At 41.8% G+C, this 24,231-nt stretch overlaps 1 protein-coding gene across 5 annotated transcripts in view; it reads left to right on the top strand.

The window, feature by feature from the left end:
* The window catches only part of LOC310762974 (uncharacterized protein), a 207,943-nt gene extending 187,010 nt beyond the window's left edge, over nucleotides 1–20,933 (top strand). For all 5 annotated transcript variants that reach the window (XR_014548328.1, XR_014548329.1, XR_014548330.1 and 2 more), the window contains 3 exons: nucleotides 2,896–2,982; nucleotides 18,424–18,532; nucleotides 20,899–20,933. Coding sequence is in view for 2 of the 5 variants with exons in the window: in XM_083614888.1 (XP_083471014.1) it covers nucleotides 2,896–2,982; nucleotides 18,424–18,532; nucleotides 20,899–20,920 (218 nt within the window). In the remaining 3 variants the exon portion in view is untranslated. The remainder of the gene's footprint in view (nucleotides 1–2,895; nucleotides 2,983–18,423; nucleotides 18,533–20,898) is intronic.
* The last annotated feature ends 3,298 nt before the right edge of the window (nucleotides 20,934–24,231 follow it).

Raw genomic sequence — 24,231 nt, 5'->3', positions numbered from 1 at the left:
TACAGAATAACTCAAATTGTGTTGCAAACTGGGTTGTTAGAACAAGTTCAATGTCTTGTGCTCCTAAGGCCTCTTTCTCTTTCTCTCTCATAATGGAGTAGTGGTAAATTTTGAAGCAGAGAAGTTCACAATGACAGCCACCCTTGCCCCAAGGAAAGCTAAAAAATGAAGCTGTCATACCCAGCTGATTAGGGTATGCAGGTAAAGGATGTTGTAGGGGTTAAAGTGTTGGCATTTAGCTATAGGGATCTAGGTTCATGTCTCTAATGAGCTGTGTGGCATGATCACAATCACCACCACCATCATCAAACCTTTTATTGGCATCACATACAAACATCCAAAACAAATCAATACAGAATTGCCACTTCCCCAGTGGCACAAAACATTTGCTAAAAGAAAGCAGGCAGAGCAGTCTAGACCACAATCTTATGGATAGCTGGCTGGTAGTAAACTGCATGGAATGCTTGCTTCTGACTGCATGGGTTCAACTTTAAAATCACATTGGGCTTTAGCACTCTGTTGAAATGCAAAGTTTAGGTTTTAATTAGAAATGCAAACCATCTTGCACACACGTGTCGCTGTTCAAGCTGCAAGCATGAAGCCGAACCCCATCAAAGGAAATAACTATCCAACTGCTGCTTGATTTCATTTTCTGCAACTCCCTACATTTTAATATGTCACAAATGATTGTAAAACTTGAAAGCCTTGTTTTCACCTCATTCACTTGTTGGACCACAGAGGTATGTCAGATGATGTAATTGCTGGTGATGCACCAGCAGATGATGTGATCTTGTTTCTGTCTCCCCCTTTCTGCTCTACTATACCGCTGTGTGTATCATTTGTTTGTTCATTCATTCATTTGTTCTGTCTGTCTCTCTGTCTGTCTGTCTGTCTGTCTCTCTCTCTCTCTCTCTCTCTCTCTCTCTCTCTCTCTCTCTCACACACACACACACACACACACACGAATGAGAGTGCTGCATTAGAGTTGCTTTCTGTTGGTGTCTCACTTGGCTGCCCTGTAGTTATGTGTGAACATGGTACCCACATGGATGGGGCTAATCATGTGGGGCTTCCCCCAATCAGCTCATAGCTTAATTTGCAGGGCGCCCATTGTACAGAAAAGATCTACGTGACTCGTCCTTGTCCATGTGGCTTTTGTGTTGATGCTCTTGTTTCAGCTTGCGTTTGATTGTAATTTCTTGGGGTTTTCTTTCCCTCTTGTTTTGCAAGCCACTTCAAAAGCTTTTTTTGTTTTGTTTTTATAACTGCAAATATATTTGACTGGGAATATAAATGTAAGTAGTTGATAATTCATACCTGGTTGATAATTCATATGGTTGACACACAGTCGCCTATTTCAGAATTCCCATCATTATTCCTTCTATTTTGAGTGTTGAGGTTGTGAGTGCTGTCGTGTGTCAGCCCAAAATGGCACCAGCCATACACAAGAGTGAGGAATCGGGAGAAGGGATGGAACAAACAAACAAACAGAGACAGAAACAGGGAGACAAGGGGAGTCAGAAGTTCGTTCTCTCCTCTTTATGGCAGGGACAAGTGAACTAATAGCTGTTGTTGTTGTTTAGTCGTTTAGTCATGTCCAACTCTTCATGACCCCATGGACCAGAGCACTCCAGGCACTCCTGTCTTCCATTGCCTCTCACAGTTTGGTAAAACTCATGTTAGTAGCTTTGAGAACACTGTCCAACCATCTCATCCTCTGTCATCCCCTTCTCCTTGTGCCCTCAATCTTTCCCAACATCAGGGTTTTTTCCAGGGAGGTAACAAATAGATGAGGATATAGTGCAAGGATGTGGCCATCTAGCTATTGTAGTACTGAAGGTACTACAGAATCTGGGATCTGGGATCTTGTGGTGGCATGATCATTGTTGTTTATCTGGCAACCATTTTGTACAATTTGCTCCATTGGTTTTCAGTGGACAATCCACCAGAAGTGAAACTCTCTTCTCCATAAGAAATCATGGTGTCTGTTTACATTTAGCAGTTCTACGCCACCCACTTTTAAAAAAATATATTTATTTATTTTTGCCTTGGTGATAGAAACATCATGTGCTCTGACAGCTTTTTCGCAGCTGTGGGAATAGAATTCACAGTTGACTGCAAGCATTTCATTTCATAAAAAGAGTTAATTAAGCAACTTGCATGGGTGACCCTTTCATTATCAGCTTGTGTCGTTATCGTGCCTCTCCTGAAGGATCCTTCAGTTTTTCATCAACAAATTGAGACTCCTACCCTTCTGCACTGCAAATATTTTTGTCGTTTCTGAAGACAAGTTTTCTAATATGATTTGTCAGTCATTCCAAAATTATTGATCAATTTTTACTCAGCAACTCGATGGTAACTGTTTTTCATCAAGCTGTTTATATGTATATATTTGAACAGATTGATTCTTTAAAAATAGTGTTGCTGTTTTCTGCTGTCTTCTGACCTGATGTCTGTAATATGACTTAATTTAATTGTCACTTATATGAATCTTGGGGGGGAAATAGTTTGCTATATATCAGGCCACAAGAGAGAGATATTTGGAAAATATTCATTTCATGAATTTTTAGGTCTGGAGTTGGGAACTTCTGGCTGTTGGCCTAAGTAGGCTGGCTAGGCATCGCCATTTGGCCTGCAAGGCCATTTCAGCTAAGCCATGCCCACCTGCCTGAAAACCTGGCTCAGCTCAAATGGAGTTTGCAGGCACCACCAACCAACTGACTGTGCAAAGTGCTTTCCTGTGGGCATTGCAACACCTGCCCAATAGCTGATGGTTGGGTCCTGTGAAGCCCCTTACAGAGCATCCCACAAGATCCAACAGTCTAGATTTTAGACCATAAACACGTAGATTAAGCATGCCAATTCAGCATGTTTCACTTGTGTGGTTTCTTTCAGGTGCATCAACCTTCCCCCAACCCAGAGATAGCAAGGGGATGTTAAGAGACCTGTCTTCCAACCTGCCAAGAGAAACGGCGTTGCCAGGTAAGCCTCACTTCCCTTCTCCAAGAGCAGACGTGTGTTGCAAAATAGGCATTTGGTCTCCCACGTGCTGCTGCTTAAGTAAAGTCAGTCCCACCATCGCCACAGAATTACAGATGCTAAAGTCAAATGGCAACCACTGTGGTGGTTATTCAATGAGCCACTCTAGGCATGCCCAGTGCTTTTATCTTTTGATTCTTTAAACCAGCAGACCTGTTTATTATGTCAGAAATTTCTTATTAAATTAGTTTTAAAAAGCTGATCGTCATGTAGCATGGGCGGCTTCTCAAGAAACACAAGGAAGTGTGAAGAGAAGCTCTCCCAAATGCACAGCTTTAAATCAACAGGGTAGCCTGCTTCTGCTGCCTCCAGTTCTCAAAAGACAGCCAACCCCTCCCAGTCCCAGCCCCCCCATACACTATTCTTTCCCATTCCTTCCCTTAAACTGGTGATATGAACAGCAGCAAAAGTGTGTGAGGGAAATAGAAGAGAGACTTTCCGCCCTCCTTCCTTTCTGTCACATCACCATGTAGGGCACATAGGGTTGAATCTGACAGCCATTGTACAAGTGGAACAACTCCTGCTCATGAAATAGAATGCCCCATGCCTCTTCTCCCTCTATGTGCCCCCTTCCCCTCACATCAGATCCTGAGGGTTGGAGGAACCTCCAAACAGCTGGGGGGGGGGGCTTTGTGGGGAACAAGAGGGGTTAAATTCCATTGTGTAAGTGGATGTTTCTCTTCTTGTTCAATGACTTCATAGGATACAGCTATTAGAATTTGTAAAGTCCTGGTCTTGAGGGGCTTGACCATCTAAAAAAGCATCCCTTTCAATTCCTTACATATTCAGACATGAGGAGTTAATGTATTATACGTAGTATCTTGGGGCATTAGTATATTTGGCGCTTTTTTCATTAAGAAGAATGGAGCATGATTTAAGTTTGCATACCAGCACTTTCTTCTCTCTCTGCAATCATGCAGAGTTACCTTGCCATTTTGGAAGGGTGTTGAAGCGTGCCTAATTTCACAGATTGTGCCCCTAGGCCCGTAGCATCCCTGTGTCTAACAAACATAATTTATGTGGAATTGATTTAGCTTGACCTGTTTTGAGATGCAAATGCGTTTGTACCTAATTTCCTAAGATGTCTGTTTTGTGCACTGTTGTGGAAGATGTAAACATTCAGCACATATATGTATGAGACAAGAAATTAAATGGGATGAAATACTAGAATTGTTAGCAAAAAAAGAGAGAGGGGTGGGGCTCCATTTTTAATGCAGTGTTTTCAGTAAAGCATAAATGTAGAGAGAGGGTGATTAAGATTATCAGTCATGAGTGCATTCATGAAAATCTTGCAGTATCCATAAACAGCAATTTTTAATTTAAGTCTTTAATTTGGGACCGGTTTCAAGTCCATATTGTGCTATCAGTTTCATAATTTTTTACCTGGCTATATTTTGTGAATCATGATGTGTGCTGGGGATGGGCAATAAATTGTCCACAACCGGTTTCAAGTCCATATCGTGATATCAGTTTCATAATTTTAGAAGTGTGTGTGTGCGCATTTTTACATAGGTTTTTGCTTTGCTTTGTATTAATTGGAAAGGCTTTCAAGGTGGTAGGTGGAAAGTGTTGTTATTTTTCAAATTTTTAGTCGCTTGCCACAGAAGGAGTCTCCAGGTGACATACAAAATTCTTTGAGTATGACACATAACCAAACCAGCCAAAAGAACAATACCTTACACTTAAAGCCATTTTAAACTTATAAAGCAGACTCCATAAAACAGCAGCAAAAACTTTAGCATAATATAAGCTTTTTCACAAGCACCGTAATGTCACAAGGCAGCATCATTTGAGATTCCTCTTGTAGCCTAACATGTTAAAGCACATTCTGCCACTAAAGAGGGTTGGTGAGGGAAGCCCCGTTCTGTGCCCAATAAGCACGGGACGCCTTTGCCCGGTGGCACTGTGCCCATAGATTGCAGCTAAATACTGGGCATGGTTTTGCCCAGTATCTTCTCTGTGTGATGGGCTCATGGGAAAAAACTGTCTCATGAGCCCTTGCTGAAGAGGGGAGAGGAAAGCCTATACAGTGGTACCTCTAGTTACGAACTTAATTCATTCCGGAGCTCTGTTCTTAACCTGAAACTGTTCTTAACTAGAGGCGTGCTTTCGCTCATGGGGCCTCTTGCTGCTGCTGCTGCTGCGCTGCCGGCACATGATTTCCGTTCTCATCCTGGGGCAAAATTCTCAACTCAAGGTAACTCTTCCAGGTTAGCGGAGTTTGTAACCTGAAGCATTTGTAACCTAAGGTGTTTGTAACTCAAGGTACCACTGTATAAGGCTACTTCCCCGGGAGCTCACAGCCATTTTGCTTTGAGAGCTTCCTGCCTGCTCACCCTTGGGTTAGAGCCTTCACTGAGCAATTTTGGGTCACTGGTTGACAGGGTCGGAAAGGATTCTCTCTCTCTCTCTCTCTCTCTCTCTCTCTCTCTCTCTCTCTCCCTGATTAGCACTTGGTTGGGTTGCCCCCCTCCCGCCTTTCTCTCAGTGAAATTATGGTTTTCCTTTGTTAGGCGAAAGAACATGGTGGAAATGGCAATGGACAGGATCAACATAGTATGGGGGGGGACATAAGGGGCCTGAGGGGAGCATTGACCACAGCAAAACCTAAGCATGGGTTTGGTATCTGCCTGGTTGGAATCTGCACCCTGGTCCCCCAGTGACACCTTGCTTGCTGGTACTGCAAGGTTCAACACTGGCTGACTCCTGCCATACAGGTTCGGAGTGATCCAAACCTAGCGGATCCATTCCATCAACATGGAGCTTGTGGAATGATGAACTGATCCTGGGACCCAGTGCCACGCCAACCCTTGCCCTGCCCACTGCTGTCAATAAAGATTTGGCCTGATTTTATCCCATCGCCATTGTACAGTCTGGTTATTTTGCTGCTCTCCTGGGTCACATAATGTACCTGCCTGGGCAAAGAGAAAATCAGAAGCAAGCTATTGATTGGGCTTCATCCAGCCTATTGCTGACTTCCAGATACTGGATCATCATTTCTACCTCTTTCCAGGCAGCTGGCAAAGAGGCATTAATCACCCTTGCTCCCAGAAGGTCCACCCCACTGAGCTAGATGCTATCAGCCATGAAGGGCTGAGCAAACATTTGATCGGTCATTCCCCTCCAGGTGCTTCGTCCACACATTCAAGATGTGATACCCTAAACTTGTCCTGCAAGACAGGACCAGATGGTGCTCCAGACGCACTCATTGACTGAAATAAAATTGGTGGCATCCAAGGCAAGGTGGACGAAACTGGTTTTATTCTCTGAATGTCTTGAGAACACGTCATGGCATGCTTCTGAGAGCTCTCATACCACCCCCACCCCTTTGGCCAGCCCCAGCTGGAATAGGCCCTGCTCTGCTGGCTGGACCTTCTAAAGATGCAATGGTAGTGAAGAAGTATCCTTTCTTTGTTGCCGTCAATGACAAGGAATAGGCATGATATTGTGGGAGTCTGGTGAGTCACAGGTTTGCTATCTCCCCCTCAGGTTTACCTGTTCTGAGGATATTTGTGTAATTGTATTCAGCACTTGATTGTACTTTTTCCACGGCAGGCCTGAAAAATCGGGGCAGTTAGAGTTTATAATGACAAGGTTTTGACTAAAATTTACTGTATTACAAACAACAAAAAGTCTTGTTGCACATGAAAGACTAAGAAATTGATTATGACTTAAGCTCTCATGAACTACAGTCTATTTCATCAGATGCATGGAAAGGTTATGAAGTGGACTGTAGTTCAGGAAAGCTTGTGCCGTAATAAATTTGTTGATCTTTTAAGGTGCTACAATACTTTTTTTTTTGCTGTTTCTTATATAATGTGTTTTAGTAGTCACCTGTTGCAGCAAGCACAGCGACCTCCTCTGGTCATTTTATTACGTACATTGATATGAAAACTAAATATTAAAGCAATAACATTTCAAGCAGCTAACTCAAAATGCAGAATTATCATAATTCCCCTTCAGCAATGTGACATAGCTCTGTCAATAAAATATGACACATTAGAATGGCTGTCACTGAATTTGAAAGGCAAGGCTGGTTTGAAGGTTTGCAATTCAGGAATCGCATTGTCTGTCCCCCAGCCCTCACTCAGACAAGCTGTAAAACTCTTTTTTTCTTGAGGAAATGACCAAACTACCGTACTTTGAAACTGCCCTACAAACTCACACTGGTAATTCCAGTCAATTTAATTATAATATAATAATAATTTATTATTTATACCCTGTCCATCTGGCTGGGTTTCCCCAGCCACTCTGGGCGGCTTCCAACAAAATATTAAAATACAATAGTCTATCAAACATTAAATGCTTCCCTAAACAGGGCTGCCTTCAGATGTCTTCTAAAGGTCTGGTAGTTGTCTTTGTTTGGTTCATTTCCCTCATGCATGCATTGTGGGGATTTTTTTTTTAGTTTTTATTTAATGTGCTGTACTGTAATCTCATTTCTTCCTTTTCTGCTCTATGTGGCTAAGCTGAACAAAGAGAAATTCAGACCTTCCAAGTTGTCCCTATTTTCCAGGGACAGTCCTGGATTTACAGAAGCCATCCCGGTTTTTCTTAGGACATCAGATAAATGTTGAAGGGTATGGTAGGACACCCCTATTTTCAGTGAAGAAATGTTGGAGGGTATGGAGTTATGCGACCCCCCAAGCCAAGGAAATAAGTAATGATAGAACTGAAGTCAGCCCTGTATAGGGAAGGTTTTTTTTCCCCAATGTTTAATGTTTTGTTATGTTTTTATATATGGTGAAAGTTGTCCAGAGTGACAGGGGCAATCCAGTCCGATGGGCGGGGTATAAATAATAAAGAAGTTGTTGTTGTTGTTGTTGTGGAATAGGACATCCCTATTTTCATAGGAGAAATGTTGGAAGGTATGGTAATCTCATACGATGGAAGACTAGGAGAATACTGGGTCCTTCAGGCTATCCTACGCACCATATCCCACTATAGGCTACTAGATAAACGGGTAAAGGTAAAGGGACCCCTGACTGTTAGGTCCAGTCGTGGAAGATTCTGGGGTTGCGGCGCTCATCTCGCTTTACTGGCTGAGGGAGCCAGCGTACAGTTTCCGGGTCATGTGGCCAGCATGACTAAGCCGCTTCTGGCAAACCAGAGCAGCGCACGGAAATGCCATTTACCTTCCTGCCAGAGCGGTACCTATTTATCTACTTGCACTTTTACATGCTTTTGAACTGCTAGGTTGGCAGGAGCAGGGACCGAGCAACGGGAGCTTACCCCATCATGGGGATTCGAACTGCTGACCTTCTGATTGGCAAGCCCTAGGCTCTGTGGTTTAGACCACAACACCACCCACATCCCTAGATAAATGGTACCATTTTCCAAAGCCTGTTTCAACTGCCATCTCCATCAATCTTTATTTCTCTACCAAGCCACAACATCATTCCCTCTGGACACCCTGTTCTTCTTTCCAACAGACTCTGCATTAAGTTCTGTTACCTTTCTGCTTAGCTCTCTGTTGACAGCATCACCAATAGCAACAGGACCAGCAGTATTCTAGAAGCCAGGAGACTTAACTGACTCCTACCTTTGGCACTAGTGATGGCAGGGCTATTTTGAGATGGTGGAGACTGGGGCATGAGATGCTTGACTGATCAGTTTGCTGCAACAACTCTGATTAACCCCTGAGAACAAATGTGTGACTGTGAAGGTGCTGCTTTTAGTATCCTTTTTTTAAAAAACCATCAGCCATGTTGCTTACATTTGATAGGGCATAATCTTTCCTGGAGGGGCTTATGATTTACCATGTTCTAAGATTAACCTGTTGCTAATTATCAAAGGCAGTGCTTTTTTCTGGGGGGACCCAGGGGTACACATACCCCTAAACAGTTTGTGAATCTAAGTTTGGCCTCATTGAGGGGCAGTATTTCAATGAGTAGGAAAATGAGAGCATCCCAAAACATTTCTTTTTTAGAAAAAAAGCACTGATTAAAGGTATTTGTCATAGTTTTGCGAGTGCTCATTCAGGTAGAGAATTTGCACCCCAAGGGTCTTTCTGTATGAAATCTCCTGTAACTTAGGGATTTTCTGATATAACAAGCTGGAAGAAAGGCAGCTGTTTTGCATTGTTTTTCTGACCCATATTTGTTTCACATGGGCCCATGTCTCATCCTGCTTCCACATTAATTCTCCATTCCCTCCCCCAAAAAATAATTTTAAAAAATCATATTAAACATGTTTTTTTCACAAAACATTCATTTCTAAAATTATGTTCCCTCAAATGTGCATTTCTACTGTCCCCCCCCCCCCATGTACGTGTCCTAAAGTACATATTTTTATACAAAGTTTGGTATGTTTTTTAGCCAAGAACTGCAACCCAAAAATTAGAGAAGCAGAACATCTAATGAACTTCTGCCTTCCAATCTGCACTTTGCTCCAGGAGGAGCAGGTCGGATCAGCCCTGACCAGAATATGCAAAGAACAAATTCCTCAAGTGTTTCTGGTGTGACTTTTTTCCATGGTAACTTTCTCAGCTTCCATTCTTCGTTTCAGGTTAACTCCCATAGCTGATTACTGAAAGGGAATATGATCATTTTCTTATCTTTCTATGATCATTCTACTCCCATGGCTACATTCATTTTTTAAAAAATTAAATTATTAGTTGCTTCAGAGAGATTTGTGAGAGATTTCAGTATCTTTAACAACAGTTTTGTTCTCTTAATTCCATAGTATTGCATCTGGTCTATTGTATCATATTGTTTTTATCAGTTTACAGCAGAATTATCCCAAGCATAAGGTGTAATTGCTCTTCCCAAGAACTGGGTAGGGACTGACTTGATTTGTAAAAAGGCAGCAGTTCTCAAATGATTAGTTGATGCAGCCTACCCAGCTCTTAGCGAAACATTTTTGCAGACTGATTGCCTTTGGCAAAATGTTCTGTATTGGATAGGACAGAGAAGCTGGTGATTACATGTTCTATTGTTTCTGATTTGTCATTGCGTTTTCTACAACCATCTGTATCTGTGGTCTTTTTTTCTTTTCTTTTTTTCCTTACTAACAAAATGCAGCGCTAACAAGTGAGTGTGTCTGTGGCGGGAGATTGCAAGAGGCCTGGGTGTGTTTCATTTATGCATGCATGCATGTGTAGTACATCTCTGTGTGATTTATGTCTGGTTATAATAGTACCCTGTTCAAGAAAATGTGTTTTGTTACAATGAGACAGTTCCAGCCTGGCGTTCCTGGCTTATTAAAGCCTTAAGCCTGGAATGAATGTCAGCCCCACATGCTCCCTCCTCGCCATCCTCTCTCACATTTGCTTTAGCACTTCAGTCTGGGTCATGTTGCACAAAACATGGAACTGTGGGAGCCAGTGTGGTGTAGTGGTTAAGAGCGGTAGTCTTGTAATCTGGGGAACCGGGTTCACGTCTCCGCTCCTCCACATGCAGCTGCTGGGTGGCCTTGGGCCAGTCACACTTCTTTGAAGTCTCTCAGCCCCACTCACCTCACAGAGTGTTTGTTGTGGGGGAGGAAGGGAAAAGAGAATGTTAGCCGCTTTGAGACTCCTTAGGTAGTGCTAAAGTGGGATATCAAATCCAAACTCTTCTTCTTCTTCTTCTGACCACAGTTATCCTGAGTAGTTTTGATGGGGGTTGTAGTCTGTCTTCTTTAAATGAAAAGTGGCTGTCTCTCATGGACTATTAAAAACTAAAATAAAATATTACAGTCAAATGAAATCCCAGGTAGGATTCGAGATAAAAGCAGCAGAAGAAAAATAATAAAATAATTGTAACAGAGAAACTTTTTGCAGTAGATAAAGAAAGGCATTTTTCAGCAGGAACTCACAAGAACTCAGTTCCGCACCTCACAGGTGGGCGCCACTGCCATTCTAAGAGAACGAGGGAGGCGTTCATGGTGAGTTCCGGCATCTCTTCTTCTAGAAAAATAGTGCTGGATAAAGGTATAACATAGTAGGAAAGGTTTGAGTAAAAACACTTTCTAGGTGAGGGTGGGCAGTCAGCTTATGAAACAATGTAATTGTGTGATTTGAAGTTTATTGTGGGAATGTTCAATAATTTTAATAAAAAATTATATACAAAAAGTGGTATATAAATTCTAATCCTCCTCTTCATCATCCTCCAACAACATTTGGAGAGTCACAGGTTTTCTCATCCTTGCTACAGAACTTCTGCATAAGCCATTGGTGAGAGCACATCTCACTCTGATGTGCTATATGGATTTCCTTTGCTATAGAGCAGCCTTTCTCAACCTGTGGGTCCCCAGATGTTGTTGAGCTACAACTCCCATCACCCCTAGCTGGCAAGGCCAGAGCTCAGGGATGATGGGAGTTGTAGTCCAACAACATCTGGGGACCCACAGGTTGAGAACTGCGGCTATACAGTGTTTGTGAAATTCAGCATAATGATTTTTCTTCCATAACTTCTACACACCGTGCCAAAGCTGCAGATTGCCAGGGTCATTATCTCAACTTTGCTTTCACAATCTGCTTGTCTCCTTGCTGTTCTTATGCAATAGTATTTGTCTGTTTCTTACATTTATTTTTGTGGATGTAATGCATATTCTTACATTCTGATGGGTTTTCACTTGTATTTGTCATTGAACTTATTGAAGAACTTTGTGCATATCTATGGCTCCTTGTAGCATTTAATACAGGATTTTGATGTGTTCTGTCCTGGAATCTATTATTTTTACCACCTGTCTCTGTTCAATTCTTCTTTCAAAATGCCATGTTCACACAAGTACCAGCCATTTTGGATCATTTGGCAACAAAATTTTTGGTGTCTCTGTAGATTCTTTCTTCCATCATGCTTGCTCATACATCACATTCTTTGTTGGTTCAAAATGCATTTTGTTTTATTTCTAATTATTAGGAGGGATCTTCCATTTCTTGTATCTCAGGTAGCAGCAGTGTTGCAGTACTTACTTATTTTTGCTCTTTTTCATTCAATTCTGTGGCAATTTTAAAAGTTTTCCATTGTCCCCTTTATTGTATGCCAGAAGCCTAAGAAATGGAATCTGTCTGGTTCCCATTGCAAACTATTTGCTTCACTTGACATCTATGCTGCTTTGATCCTTTGTCTTCAGAATGACACTTTCTTTCTGGCACCATGTTTAAATAGTGCCTTCATTATTCAAGAGAACACAGAGACTTTGTTACACTGATTCACATCTGTATTGAATATGCAACAGAAAATGTTTTCTGGGTAGTGGGCTACTGCTTTGACGCCTTCAGTTGTCTGACATATGACCTCTTTGAGTACATACAGGTTAGGTAAGATCTTTGCTGCAGCTCCCACTGTTGGATGGAGAGATAGTTCATCATATGAGTACACTGTGGTGATCATTAGGATCTGGGGTGAAGGCTTATAAGGAAGATCGGAAAATATTTGTAGATTATTTTAAAAGTCAGTGTAAACAGGTAAATACGTTAGCAAGTTTAGAGTAGATTCAGCAGTATATGGTAAATTGAGGCAAAAAGAAGAAGAGGGGGAAAGTTATGGAATATTTAGAATATGTGGAGTAGAGGGGAAACTGAAGAAACCATGGAAGGAGGGGAAGGGAAGTTGAGACTATTGAATTATTTGGCTGGTTACTGTATGTAACAGAAAAGCAAATAAAATTATATATATATAGGATCTGTGGCCAAGGGTAGATTTTACCTTTTCTGTGAGATTATCACCAAGTGTAAAATTTTGCTTTCTCTGTTATGTGAATGCTCACTATTTACTTCTTGCAGAGGTGCATTCTGGGCACCGTTGAAGGAAAAAGACTGGGCAGGTTTAGCCCCTTCACAGTTGTATCTCAAGTTGCAGCCTGTTTCCTTTGCCCCATAGAGTCTGATCTTCATAGCCTTGCTCTCTTTTATAACTAACCCCATATTTAGGGTGTGGTTAATGCTATTGTGCAACTAACAGAACAATGAAACTTGTTAGAGCAAGATGCACACAAACGTGCATATCAGCATTAGTCAAGGTGGTGCCAACCAGATGTTGCTAGACTGCAACTCCCATTATCCCTGACCATTGTCCCTGCTGACCAGGGCTGATGGAACCCGTGGTCTACAACATTTGGAGGGCACCATGTTGGAAACTTCTACTGAATATTGACTTATTTTATAATTATTGGTAGCTGTTAACAGGGCCTTGGATAGCACTGATAAAACCTTTGGTTTCTGCTTTGAGGAGAAAGGTTTTTATCTCTTAACCAGTTTATGGCTAATGAGTTGTTTTGAAAGAAGCAAGAGATTCTAATCTGCAAAAGTGAGGATTCTGAGGAATGGTTTAGTAGCTGTGTTGAAGGCCGTGTTTATCTGTTAATAGAGTTGGGTCCAGAGTGTCAGGGAGAAAATTCACACACTGAATCTTTCCTTTTATCAGGGAACAATGTTGGGGATGAAGATTACAAATGAAGCAGGAAGCAGACAGGACTGTCATTACTAAAACTCTTTTAATTACCTTCATTTCAAGTCTTACTTGTACCAAGATTTAAACTCGTTTATCTCTGGTGATAGCAATTGCCATAAGATACAATATGGAGAAACTAGAGGGAGAAACCTTCTTGCCTTTTCATTTAGTTTTAATTGAAAGGGAAAAGGCAAGTGCTTTCAGCACTGCCTCTTGCGCTACCACCGCTCTGCTGTTTCTTGTTTCTCCACACTGCCATTTTGAAATTACTCACTACTGGCTCTGGCCTGGGGTCATTATAAAAGACCCTACTCCCACATGAATTTGGGTACAAAGTTGTAACAACTGCAGGAGCTCCTGGAATGAGCTCTTGAATTCTACAACACAGCTGCTTTGGACAACAAGCTGTGTTTCGCCAGCCCTGTTTGTTGAGTCATCCAAATCCAACACACACAAAAATATGCAGACTGCAATGTTGTATTGCAGCTGCAGCTTGCATAAGGATTTGGTGTGTTTTTTTCTAATTAATGCCATTAGTATGTGTTAGAGTTCTCAAGTGAAAAATATGTTAACCTTGAATAATGAAGGCTTTAAAAATAGATTCAGCTAGGACAGGCAAAAATTGAGATTCTATGATGATATTTTCAGCACACGTTGATTTTTTCCTTGATATTGGTTTTAAGTCTCCCTGGAGCTTTAGGAAATCTTTTGCAAATATTAACAACTTACTTCAAAATCTTAGTGTGACATTTTCTTTCAGATTACCTGATTCATTCCTTATGAATATCTGCTCAGAATTCCAATCTCCTCTCACACTGATAGTGTTGCCTTACATTGCAGCTCAGGTACAGAAGAAGAGAAATGCAAGAAGCCCTAAAGATAACCTCCATGTATTTGGCATTCTGTAGTTTTTAAAAAATATTATATTGAATTTTCAAATCAACATCCAGTAGAACGTAACCATAAACCAAAACATGACTTTGCACTAATCATTTTAGCATAAGAAATATATCAACTGGGGAGATATGACTGGTGAAAAAACACTATGTAATGACGAGCGGTAATTTAACGGAGAAATGTGTAGGGTGACTGTTTCATGTTTGTTGTTGTTTAGTCATTTAGTCGTGTCTGACTCTTCGTGGCCCCATGGACCAGAGCATGCCAGGCACTCCTGTCTTCCACTGCCTCCCGCAGTTTGATCAAACTCATGCTGGTAGCTTCAAGAACACTGTCCAACCATCTCATCCTCTGTCGTCCCCTTCTCCTTGTGCCCTCCATCTTTCCCAACATCAGGGTCTTTTCCAGGGAGTCTTCTCTTCTCATGAGGTGGCCAAAGTATTGGAGCCTCAGCTTCATGATCTGTCCTTCCAGTGAGCACTCAGGGCTGATTTCCTTAAGAATAGATAGGTTTGATCTTCTTGCAGTCCATGGGACTCTCAAGAGTCTCCTTCAGCACCATAATTCAAAAGCAGCAGTTTCATGTTAGCTTACTGTAATCCAAAACTTAGAGGGGATGTAATGCAAGTGACTTGTGAACACATCTGTGCAATTCCATATATTGCTCATATGATTCATAGATTGCCAGGGAAGAAATTCAGTTCAGTTCACCTTTTAATGTGAACCTATGTTATTCGCACTTCCCGAAACAATATACAAACTGAAATGCAGCTGTCTTTTGAAATTTGCATGGTGTCTGAATTTTGTGGTGCAGTTCTCCAACCCAAAAATGTGTACATGGATGCACATATTAGGGGAAAGCATGCATAAAAAAAATACAGCATACAAAACAGCATACAAAAGTGAATTATATTAGGGAAAATGGCTTGCAAGAATACTGTATGTATATTAGGCAAAATTGCATAGAAAAATGTGTATAAAGTCCTAACAAGGAAGAGATAGACAGACAGACAGACAGACACACACAGAGAGACAGAGACAGAGACAGAGAGAGAGAGAGAGAGAGAGAGAGAGAGAGAGAGAGAGAGCGCTGATATGGAAATGTGCAGAATTGAATTTAAGATTTAAAAAAAGAAGAAATGGAGAGAAACCAAAAATTGTCCACTCCTAGTGGTGTGGGAATCACTTCAGAAATGTAACATCTTGTGCTATTTTGGTAACATCAGCAGAAATAAACCACACGTGTCCAATGAATGACATGACACCTTGCTATTCCGGGCAAACTTTGGCATGACAAAAATGGACCTGTTGGAACAGAGCAACTTTGGTAGCATCTGGAAGAGTTTGCACTATGCATGATGCGACAAGAAAGTGAACCTGTACACCCTCCCTCATGGCACGTAAAACTGGCTCTACACTCATGACCTGTAAGGATAGGGAGCCCAAGCCATTGGCTCCTGACAGAACCATCAACAGCCTGAGAGAACGTCTGTGGCAGCCCCTCCACCATCTTGCCTGGGGCTGCTTCTGACCTTTGTGACCTGAGCAAAGACAGAAGCGAGGGGACCCAGGCCAGGGAGTTTGTGCCATCAACTCCCACCTGCCTTAAGAGGACTTTGTCACTCAACATGTGGTATCATTTATTTAGTTTAGTACAGTGGTACCTCGGGTTAAGAACTTAATTCATTCTGAAGGTCTGTTCTTAACCTGAAACTGTTCTTAACCTGAAGCACCACTTTAGCTAATGGGGCCTCCTGCTGCCGCCGTGCCGCTACTGCGTGATTTCTGTTCTCATCCTGAATCAAAGTTCTTAACCCGAGGTACTATTTCTGGGTTAGCAGAGTCTGTAACCTGAAGCGTATGTAACCTGAAGCGTCTGTAACCTGAGGTACCACTGTATTGTGAAGGGAGGATGAAAATGCCACAAATACGGTAAAAAGATTCCAATGTGAACAGGCCTCTCTTGTGTGATACTTTCTTCTGTGAAAAGAGATGTATGGTTCGAATAAATGAAATTTGTGCACATAGGCATTTCTTCACAAGGTTTGTTCTTAACAAGGAAATGTATACATGGCCCCAAAGCGTATGCAAATGAAGGCATGAAATTTATTTCATGTATGTCTTCCATGTTCTGGCCATGTGCGGACCATCCCTCATTAGCTGAAGGAACTTCAAATGTTCTCTTGGATAACCACACTGTGAGAATGTGCCGTCTCATGTGTCATGATTTTGACCCCTCCCCCTTTAATGTCTCTCTCTTTCCTTGCTTAGTATTGTTCAAACATACGCTTTTCATTCATCAGTTTTGTAATGAGTGTTTGGATCTGTGAATTACAGCTCGCTTTTCAATTGCCGCTGATGCATTTTTGCCCTTTTGCACTGATGAAGGATTTCATTTAGTTGTGTGGAGCAGATTGAAAGCGGCTGCTTTGATTTTCTTTCTTTCTTTCATGTTTTCAGGGCTGGGAAATAATTCCATGCCTTTTTCAGAGCTCTGCCGGCCACATTTTAAGAATGATATGGTTTGCAGTAGCGCTAATTAGCACCAATAATAGCTTGACTGTCTTGCATTGTGTTTAGCCTTGGAATTCTTGACTGTTTTGGATGTGTGTGTGTGTGTGTGTGTGTGTGATGTACATTTGTTCAGAGTGACCATTTGGCCGGAAAAACTGAAACTTGGCTAAAAATTGATCCAGCTGAACTTTACAACAGAGTTGCTGGGAAGTTGGTTGTAATACATAGTTCATGATTTTTATTACTGGGGCCTAATTCATGCTGTTTTGAGAATTATAAGGTCTAAGATATAAAATAAATGTTCAGGCAAACTCATACTTAAATATATAAACCACATGTCTGAAAACAGTACAGGAAAACAATCCTAAAGCTCTTTCAGTGACCTCAAATATTCCTCTGCAGTTTGGGAAAAGCCTCCCCAATGTCTCTGTGCTCACAAATCCTGCCTTAAGGGCACATTTGTGTATGAATAGGGTGAGCCTGTGACCTGGAATTAAGTATTTATCATCACAAAAGAATGGCCAGGCTCTCCAGGTAAACCCACTAACAGCCATGTAAACCTATCAACAAGTTTCCTGCCAGACTGCCTCCTTCTGTAGACCGCCCCTTCTGTGATGTATGTATGATGTATTAAGGGGTAGTCTTGAGCTACAGGGGGGCAATTTCAAAAGTCTATGTAAGGGCTTGCACACCATTATTCTGGGTTCCTCCTCCCCTCTGCATGGGGGTGGAGGTGTGTGTGAGCACCCTGTTGCAACAGTTTAATAAAGATCATGCTTATTAGCTGTTTTGCTTCTCAATATTCTCTGGTTGGCCTCTGTTATTTTCTCCTACCAATACAGAACCTACGTAAGGACTCTGTACAGGCTCTTGGGTACCCCATAAGGAAAAAGGAGCAGTTTTTTCTTATAGCAATGCTTACTGCTGTCTCCCTGCAAAGTACAGGCTGAAAAGCAGCATCAAGGCTTAGGAATGTACTCTCTTTTCTCCACTCTCTGGCCTTTTTTTTTTTTTTTTTTTTGCACATTGACTTTAACCATGATTGGTGGAACATCTGAATTGCCATGATTCTTGGTCTATCCATGATTGCTGGCTTCTGTCTGTCTTGGAAGACAATGGAGGAGTGTGCCTTAATAAACACTATTATAAATACAGATGGTAAGATTACAATATGCTATCTCAGTGAGGCCTTGAGGAATATCTTGTTGTGTTTCAGGATATCCCTAATTCTGACGTGCTTCCAAAGCATAACTATGTTGGCCCTACAGATCCTTCAATACGTTTTAAGTACCAAATAAGGTGAAGCAAATATTGAAAGCTCACCAAAAAATTAAGATTTTTTCCTGAGTTCAAAGTGAGTACTTTCGACTTCTCTCTTGCTGCTTTTGATTTTGGGATGCACCAAATCCCAAACAACATAAGGGATAATCTGTCAAAAACGGTAGCATCTTACACAACAAATGCTCTCAGATACAAAATATTGTCGCATGGAACCCATCATGCAGTACTACAGAGGATGTCAGATACAGGCATCAAAGATTCACCAAGATATGCGCGAGAGGTTTTCTTGTGGTGTGTTTTATTTGTTTTATTGCAGCAGGGTCCACTCTCCTTACTGGCCAGAACCACAATATGATGCAACTGGGGCCCAGAAAGTTACTGTGTCAGCACCACAAACCAGATAACGAAAAGAAAAAGACATTAGGGTAAATAAACATTTAATGATCTATTTGTTGTGGGTGGATCTCTTTTAAGCATAATGCTTGTTAAGTCTGCTTGATGTTGTGCTACTATTACCCATTTAGGTCTCTTTCTCCTATTTCTGCCCTACTGTCCCCCATTGCGTTATTTGTGTTCTGGATTATATTTCCCTAGATGGCTTTTTGTGTCTTCCGCCCTCTCTCTTTAAATTGAATCTCATGTTGCTGTCTTCTGCCTATTAATCTTTTTTGGTTCTCTTTGTGTTTCTGCCTACTGAATGGATGGTCACAACTCCTCCTAATTTATTATCCTCTACAAATTTCATTAATGTAGTAAATTATTAGGAAGATATTAAATAAAAAAACAGACCTCATTACAGTATCCTGGTAACTACCTCAACCTGTGTTATTGAATTTTTTGCCACCAGGGTACAATAACAGACCTGCAGTTTAAAACAAGCAGAGCACAAAGTGAATTCCCCATATTTTGCTTTCCTTCTTTCACAGCAGTGAAATGATCCAGTGGAGATGTGGTACTGGAGGGTACACTGTATCCATATCTTTCTATCACCTATCTATGAACTGTATCTCTAATATTGTATCTCTGGTATCCTATATATTTTCCATTCACTCTGATTACCAGTAATGTTGGATTTGTAATTTCTTGTCAGAAGAACCACCAAAGCTTAATGGTCGAACTTAATATGCCAAAGGTCCCTAGTTCATCTCCAGATAGCAGATCTTGGGTTGCAAGTCTTGGAAAGACCTCTATCTTCTTTAGCTGCTGCTAGTCAGAGAACAGTATTAGACTAGGATGGACCAATGGTCTTGATGTTATAAGGTGAACCATTGATGCATTTCTTAGTGCAGATAGTATTGATCTGATGTGTAGAAATCTTTCCTATTCTACTTAATTCAAGAGGATCCAAGAAGCTCCTGGAAACTTCTCTGTGTGAAAGAAGCAAGCAGTAGGTTTATGATGTTTGGGTTATTCCTTCAGAGAAGCTGAGTATAGCTGGTTTAAACTGGTTCTGTTAATCTCTTTCTGTCAAGGTCATGCTGACTATAATAGTAGGGCCAGAAGGAGCATGGGTTTCTCACTTCCTCTTTCTATCTCGTTTCTGTCTGGTGTGGTGTTCTGTATGCTATAGTGTTAAGTTTTAGACTTACTATAAGTTATTGTAAATTTTAAGTTAAGTCTGCTGCAACTGGATTTCTTATGGACAGTGCCAATCTTGAATGTATTAGAATTGTGACCATTATGTACACTTGCCTTCAGTAGCAGTAAAGCTCTGCTAGATGAAATATAATTGCCTCTGGTCTATTTTTTGGGAACATGTTTAAGTTTTAACTCTGCTAACTATACATTGGAATCTGCTCTGGATCAATACTGAGTAGACTTTCACTGGCAATGTGAGGGGAAGTGAGAGGTACACAGATGGTTCAGTCAAACAAGATGAAAGGCTTCTGTGTAGCTTCTCCATGGAAACCAATGGCATTGCACAGAGATAGGTTGATGGTTGTATGGCCATGTACCAAGACGTAATTTACCAGACTATCTAGTCAGTCACCATTATTGCCCTGCTAAGTGAGGCAATATGGTTCTGCATCTGGTCCCAATCCAAGGAAGCAGGGGTGCAGTAAGATTTTTTTCATCACTAAACAGGATCATTACTGATGATTAGCTCACTGAAGGCATCAACGTATCAATGCCATATATGTGGATTATTATTATTGCATTATTTGTTGCATTTGTATCCCACTTTTTCCTTCAAGTTGCTCAAGGTGGTGTACCCTCCTCATTTAATCCCCACAACAACCCTGTGAGGAGGTGGATTAGGCTGAGAGGCAGTCACTGGCCCAAAGTCACCCAGTGAGCTTCATGGCCCAGTGGGGATTTGAGCCCTGGTCTCCCAGGTCCAACACTCCAACCACTGCATTCATGGGTGGATGGAACATGCATACAAACCCTGCTCCCAATTTCCCCATGCAGGCCACACCATCTGCTGTGTCCATTACTTTCCTCATGTTGATTGGGGAAGGTCTGTGGGGGACTTTTACTTGGGTTTGCTCAAATGCAAGAACAAAATTCCATGCGATCGGTGATGCTACTTTATCCATGATCACATGGAGGGTTCTACTTCTGTATAAGTGATTGCAAGTAGAAACCCCCTGCAGACCTTCCCCTCTCAACAAGGTCAGTGTCACTGAACAAGAGAACCTGGGGGGGGGGTAGGGCATGTGAGCACACCCTACCAGCTGTCCACAGACATATTGCTTGTGTGTTCCACATGCAATGACTTCTAGCAGTGCAATTTTTCTTGAAAAAGAGATGCTGGAACTCACCATGAACACCTCCTTCATTCCCTTAGAATGGCAGTTGTGCCCACCTGAGAGGTGACGGAACTGAGTTCAACAAGTTCTGGCTGAAAAAAAGCCCTCGTGTCTAGGAAATTATCACATGGTAAGTTGTCATCTCTGCTTCTTCTGTTGCCTGTAGATATTGCACGCTAAAGCCTCTCTTTTGTGACTTCTCTATGACTTGCTTTGTCATAACTAGCATGGTTTAGAGACAAAAATAATCGTACATGGAATTAATTAATAACAACATAATTTTTAGTGGTGTGGTAGTAATATTGCTGCATGGCTGTCAAATTTGGGTCCTCTTTAGGATCAACAATTTTCCTGAAGAAGTTGTCACAAGGAAGCTATGTTTGGAATGTGTTGTTATCAACCTAATTATGGCAGCTAATTTGCATAGTATAATCCCATGTGTTGAAGAAGTGGAATAATGCAGCAATGGCATCTTAGGGTATGGAGTGTCAGTTCCATTCAGAAACTGAGGAAAAATTTTCCCAGTGTGTTTTGACAGCATCTTTAACAAGGGTAGTTATTCATGTTATTCCTTCCTTTTTAAAAATAAAAATAAAGGGGGGGGGGGGAGAGATACATACTACAGTAATTTCATACATATATTTTTGAGATTTCCTCAGTCTGTAGCTTTTCGTTGTGCAGGTTCCATGATAGACTGAACTGAATATTTCCCCTCTTAATAAAGACAGAGTTGAATGCGTTAGGAACTTTCCACTTCTTGCAGCTGACTTTTGCGTATGTGCTTGTGTGGTGCATTAGAGCTATTTTTATCTCCCTCTTTTTAATCTCTTTTTCCTTTGTGCTGGATCCCTTTCTGGTGAAGTGCTCAAGGTTACAGAGTTGAGAGGGAAAATCTCATCCAGTATTTATCAGAAGAGAATTTTTTTGACAATTTTTGAATGTGGTTCCCCCCCCCCCCCTTCAAGTATTTCCCTGGAGAATATTTGGCAAGGTGGTCTCCCTGCTCTTGCCATCCACGAGAAGCTGAGAGCTTTTTACCAACCTCCCACGTTGCATCATTCTATTTTATACACCCGTCTCCCCACATGTGTTCACATGCCTGCAACATGCCCTGCCTAGATTTAGGGTTATGATTCTGTCCTCCCTATTGGAGTTGCTTCTCTCTGCTGGCAACTCTGCTAGGAGAGTGTTTTCTGCTCCTCCTCCTCCAGTCCACTTTCTTTTCCAGTCCTCCCTTTTTTCCCTTGGCTCAGTTCAAACCTCTAATACACTTGCCCCCTATTGCTGGCAGTTTTGCCCTTTGTTGGGCAGGCAGTCTGGCTCCCATCCCTGATGAAGAGACATGATGGTTCCTGATGGTTCCTGAGAGAAAACAAAGCAGAAAGCTACTGTAAGCACAAATAACAACAGCTTTCAAGGGCAGCAGGAGTGCTTGGAAATAAAGACGTGCCAGTGCTGATTCCACTTATAAATCGTTTAAAGGACTGTAGGGCATTTGGGCACCACTAGCAGAGCAGGGACGTGGGTGGTGCTGTGGGTTAAACCACAGAGCCTAGGACTTGCTGATCAGAAGGTCGGCGGTTCGAATCCCCACGACGGGGTGAGCTCCCGTTGCTCAGTCCCTGCTCCTGCCAACCTAACAGTTCGAAAGCACCTCAAAGTGCAAGTAGATAAATAGGTACCGCTCCAGTGGAAAGGTAAACGGTGTTTCCGTGCGCTGCTCTGGTTCACCAGAAGCGGCTTAGTCATGCTGGCCACATGACCTGGAAGCTGTATGCTGGCTCCCTCGGCCAGTAAAGCGAGATGAGTGCCACAACCCCAGAGTCGGTCACGACTGGACCTAATGGTCAGGGGTTCCTTTACCTTTACCTTAAGGTAGTCTCTATGGGAGTATATTGTATTTAATTATGGGGTATCAAAATTTTTAGGGGGCTAACCAGGCTGGGATAGCAGGCTTGTTGGTTTCTGAATGTCTGATGTAGATTTTCAATTTCGTTGAAAAGGTCCCTTTACCTTTACCTAGCAGAGCAGTTAGATATGACAGTGGGGAAAAGATAATGATTAAAAAGTTATTTTACAGCAAACAAACAAAACATGCATGGGGAGGGCTTTGGGGGGGACCCAATTAACCCTCTGGGGGTTGGGTGTCCCCTCTTGGCCATTAGTTGGCCAGTGTGGTCTACATCTTTGATCAGCTTTCTTTAACCAGAATTTTGGACCAAGATTCTGGTGCCCTGAGTCTGGGTTAAGCCTCCTGTGCTGTATTTATATGGATCTGTTAAATCTGTCACCTAAAAATGAGATTAAGCTGAAGGATGTTCTTTGAATTTTAGTGCATGTTCTTTTTATGGTAATTGAAGAACAAAAGTTCAGTACACTGGTGAAGTTTTTACTGGACTGATCTAGTGGTTGAACAGTCCTCCATGGGGGAAAAATATATCTGAATGTAGGAAGCTAGTGTGAAAGCTAGGTGGATTCAATCTCGCCTTCTCCCTGCCATCTTTCCATCTATCTAAATTTTCATGGAAGAGCATCCCCTCATGCATACCTGAAGCTGTACAGCCTCAGAAAAGCTTTACCAGTTGGTTCTGGTCTTCAGTCAGGAAGATTTATGCTGGGCCAGTCCTGCCTTGAGGCAGAGTGTGGTAGCTGCCTCAGATGGCAAATTCTGAGGGGTGGAAAGTGGCCAGAAAGGTGTGGCATGTGGTTTGCCCTGTAGCCCCTAAGCTGGCATGCCAGTGAGGCAACCTGAGATGATTAGCCTTGGGTGGCATGAATCTCCCACTCCACCAGGGCATGGGTCTGGTTCAGGAAAGGGAAAGCATTGGTCTCATCTCTGACACCAAAAGGTCTTGGGCCGGCCCTGTGTATAAGGGATAAATTTGCAGCAAGCATCCTGATTTTGCTGAGAAACAATCATAATGCAAGCGTATGGCAACACTGCTGAAATAAAACCGCTAAGCTGGGCTGGGGGGTTGATCTGTTTACTTGTGTGCAAAGAGCCAGATCCCAGTAGCCAAAAGAAATTGGATGAGCCTTTAAGCCTTTTCTGTTGACTGCATTCTATTTATATTACTTTTTAATGAGAATATCATCTGTAGAGTTAAAATAAAAAGAGCCTATCCTTGGAGGAGCTGGAGGAATCTTCATGTAGGGATATTGATTTTTGTGAGACGGAGATTTTAAGCAGAGATTTTAAAGAAGCTCAGGTGTTTTTGTTTTTGAGCAAACATAGATTGCTGTTTGTCACTAATTTCATGGTTGACTTCAGGGTTTAATTTTTTTTATCTCAGATGTGATAGAGCATATAAAATGTTTGCTTCCATCCCCCTACTTCCTCCTTTGCTTGGTGTGTTTTTTTCCAAGGAAAT

The sequence above is a fragment of the Podarcis filfolensis genome (assembly GCF_964270895.1).
Source record: "Podarcis filfolensis genome assembly, chromosome: 5".
In the NCBI taxonomy this organism is placed as follows: Eukaryota; Metazoa; Chordata; class Lepidosauria; order Squamata; family Lacertidae; genus Podarcis; species Podarcis filfolensis.
Note: the sequence above shows the minus strand (reverse complement) of the source record. Positions and strands in the feature narration are given on the sequence as shown.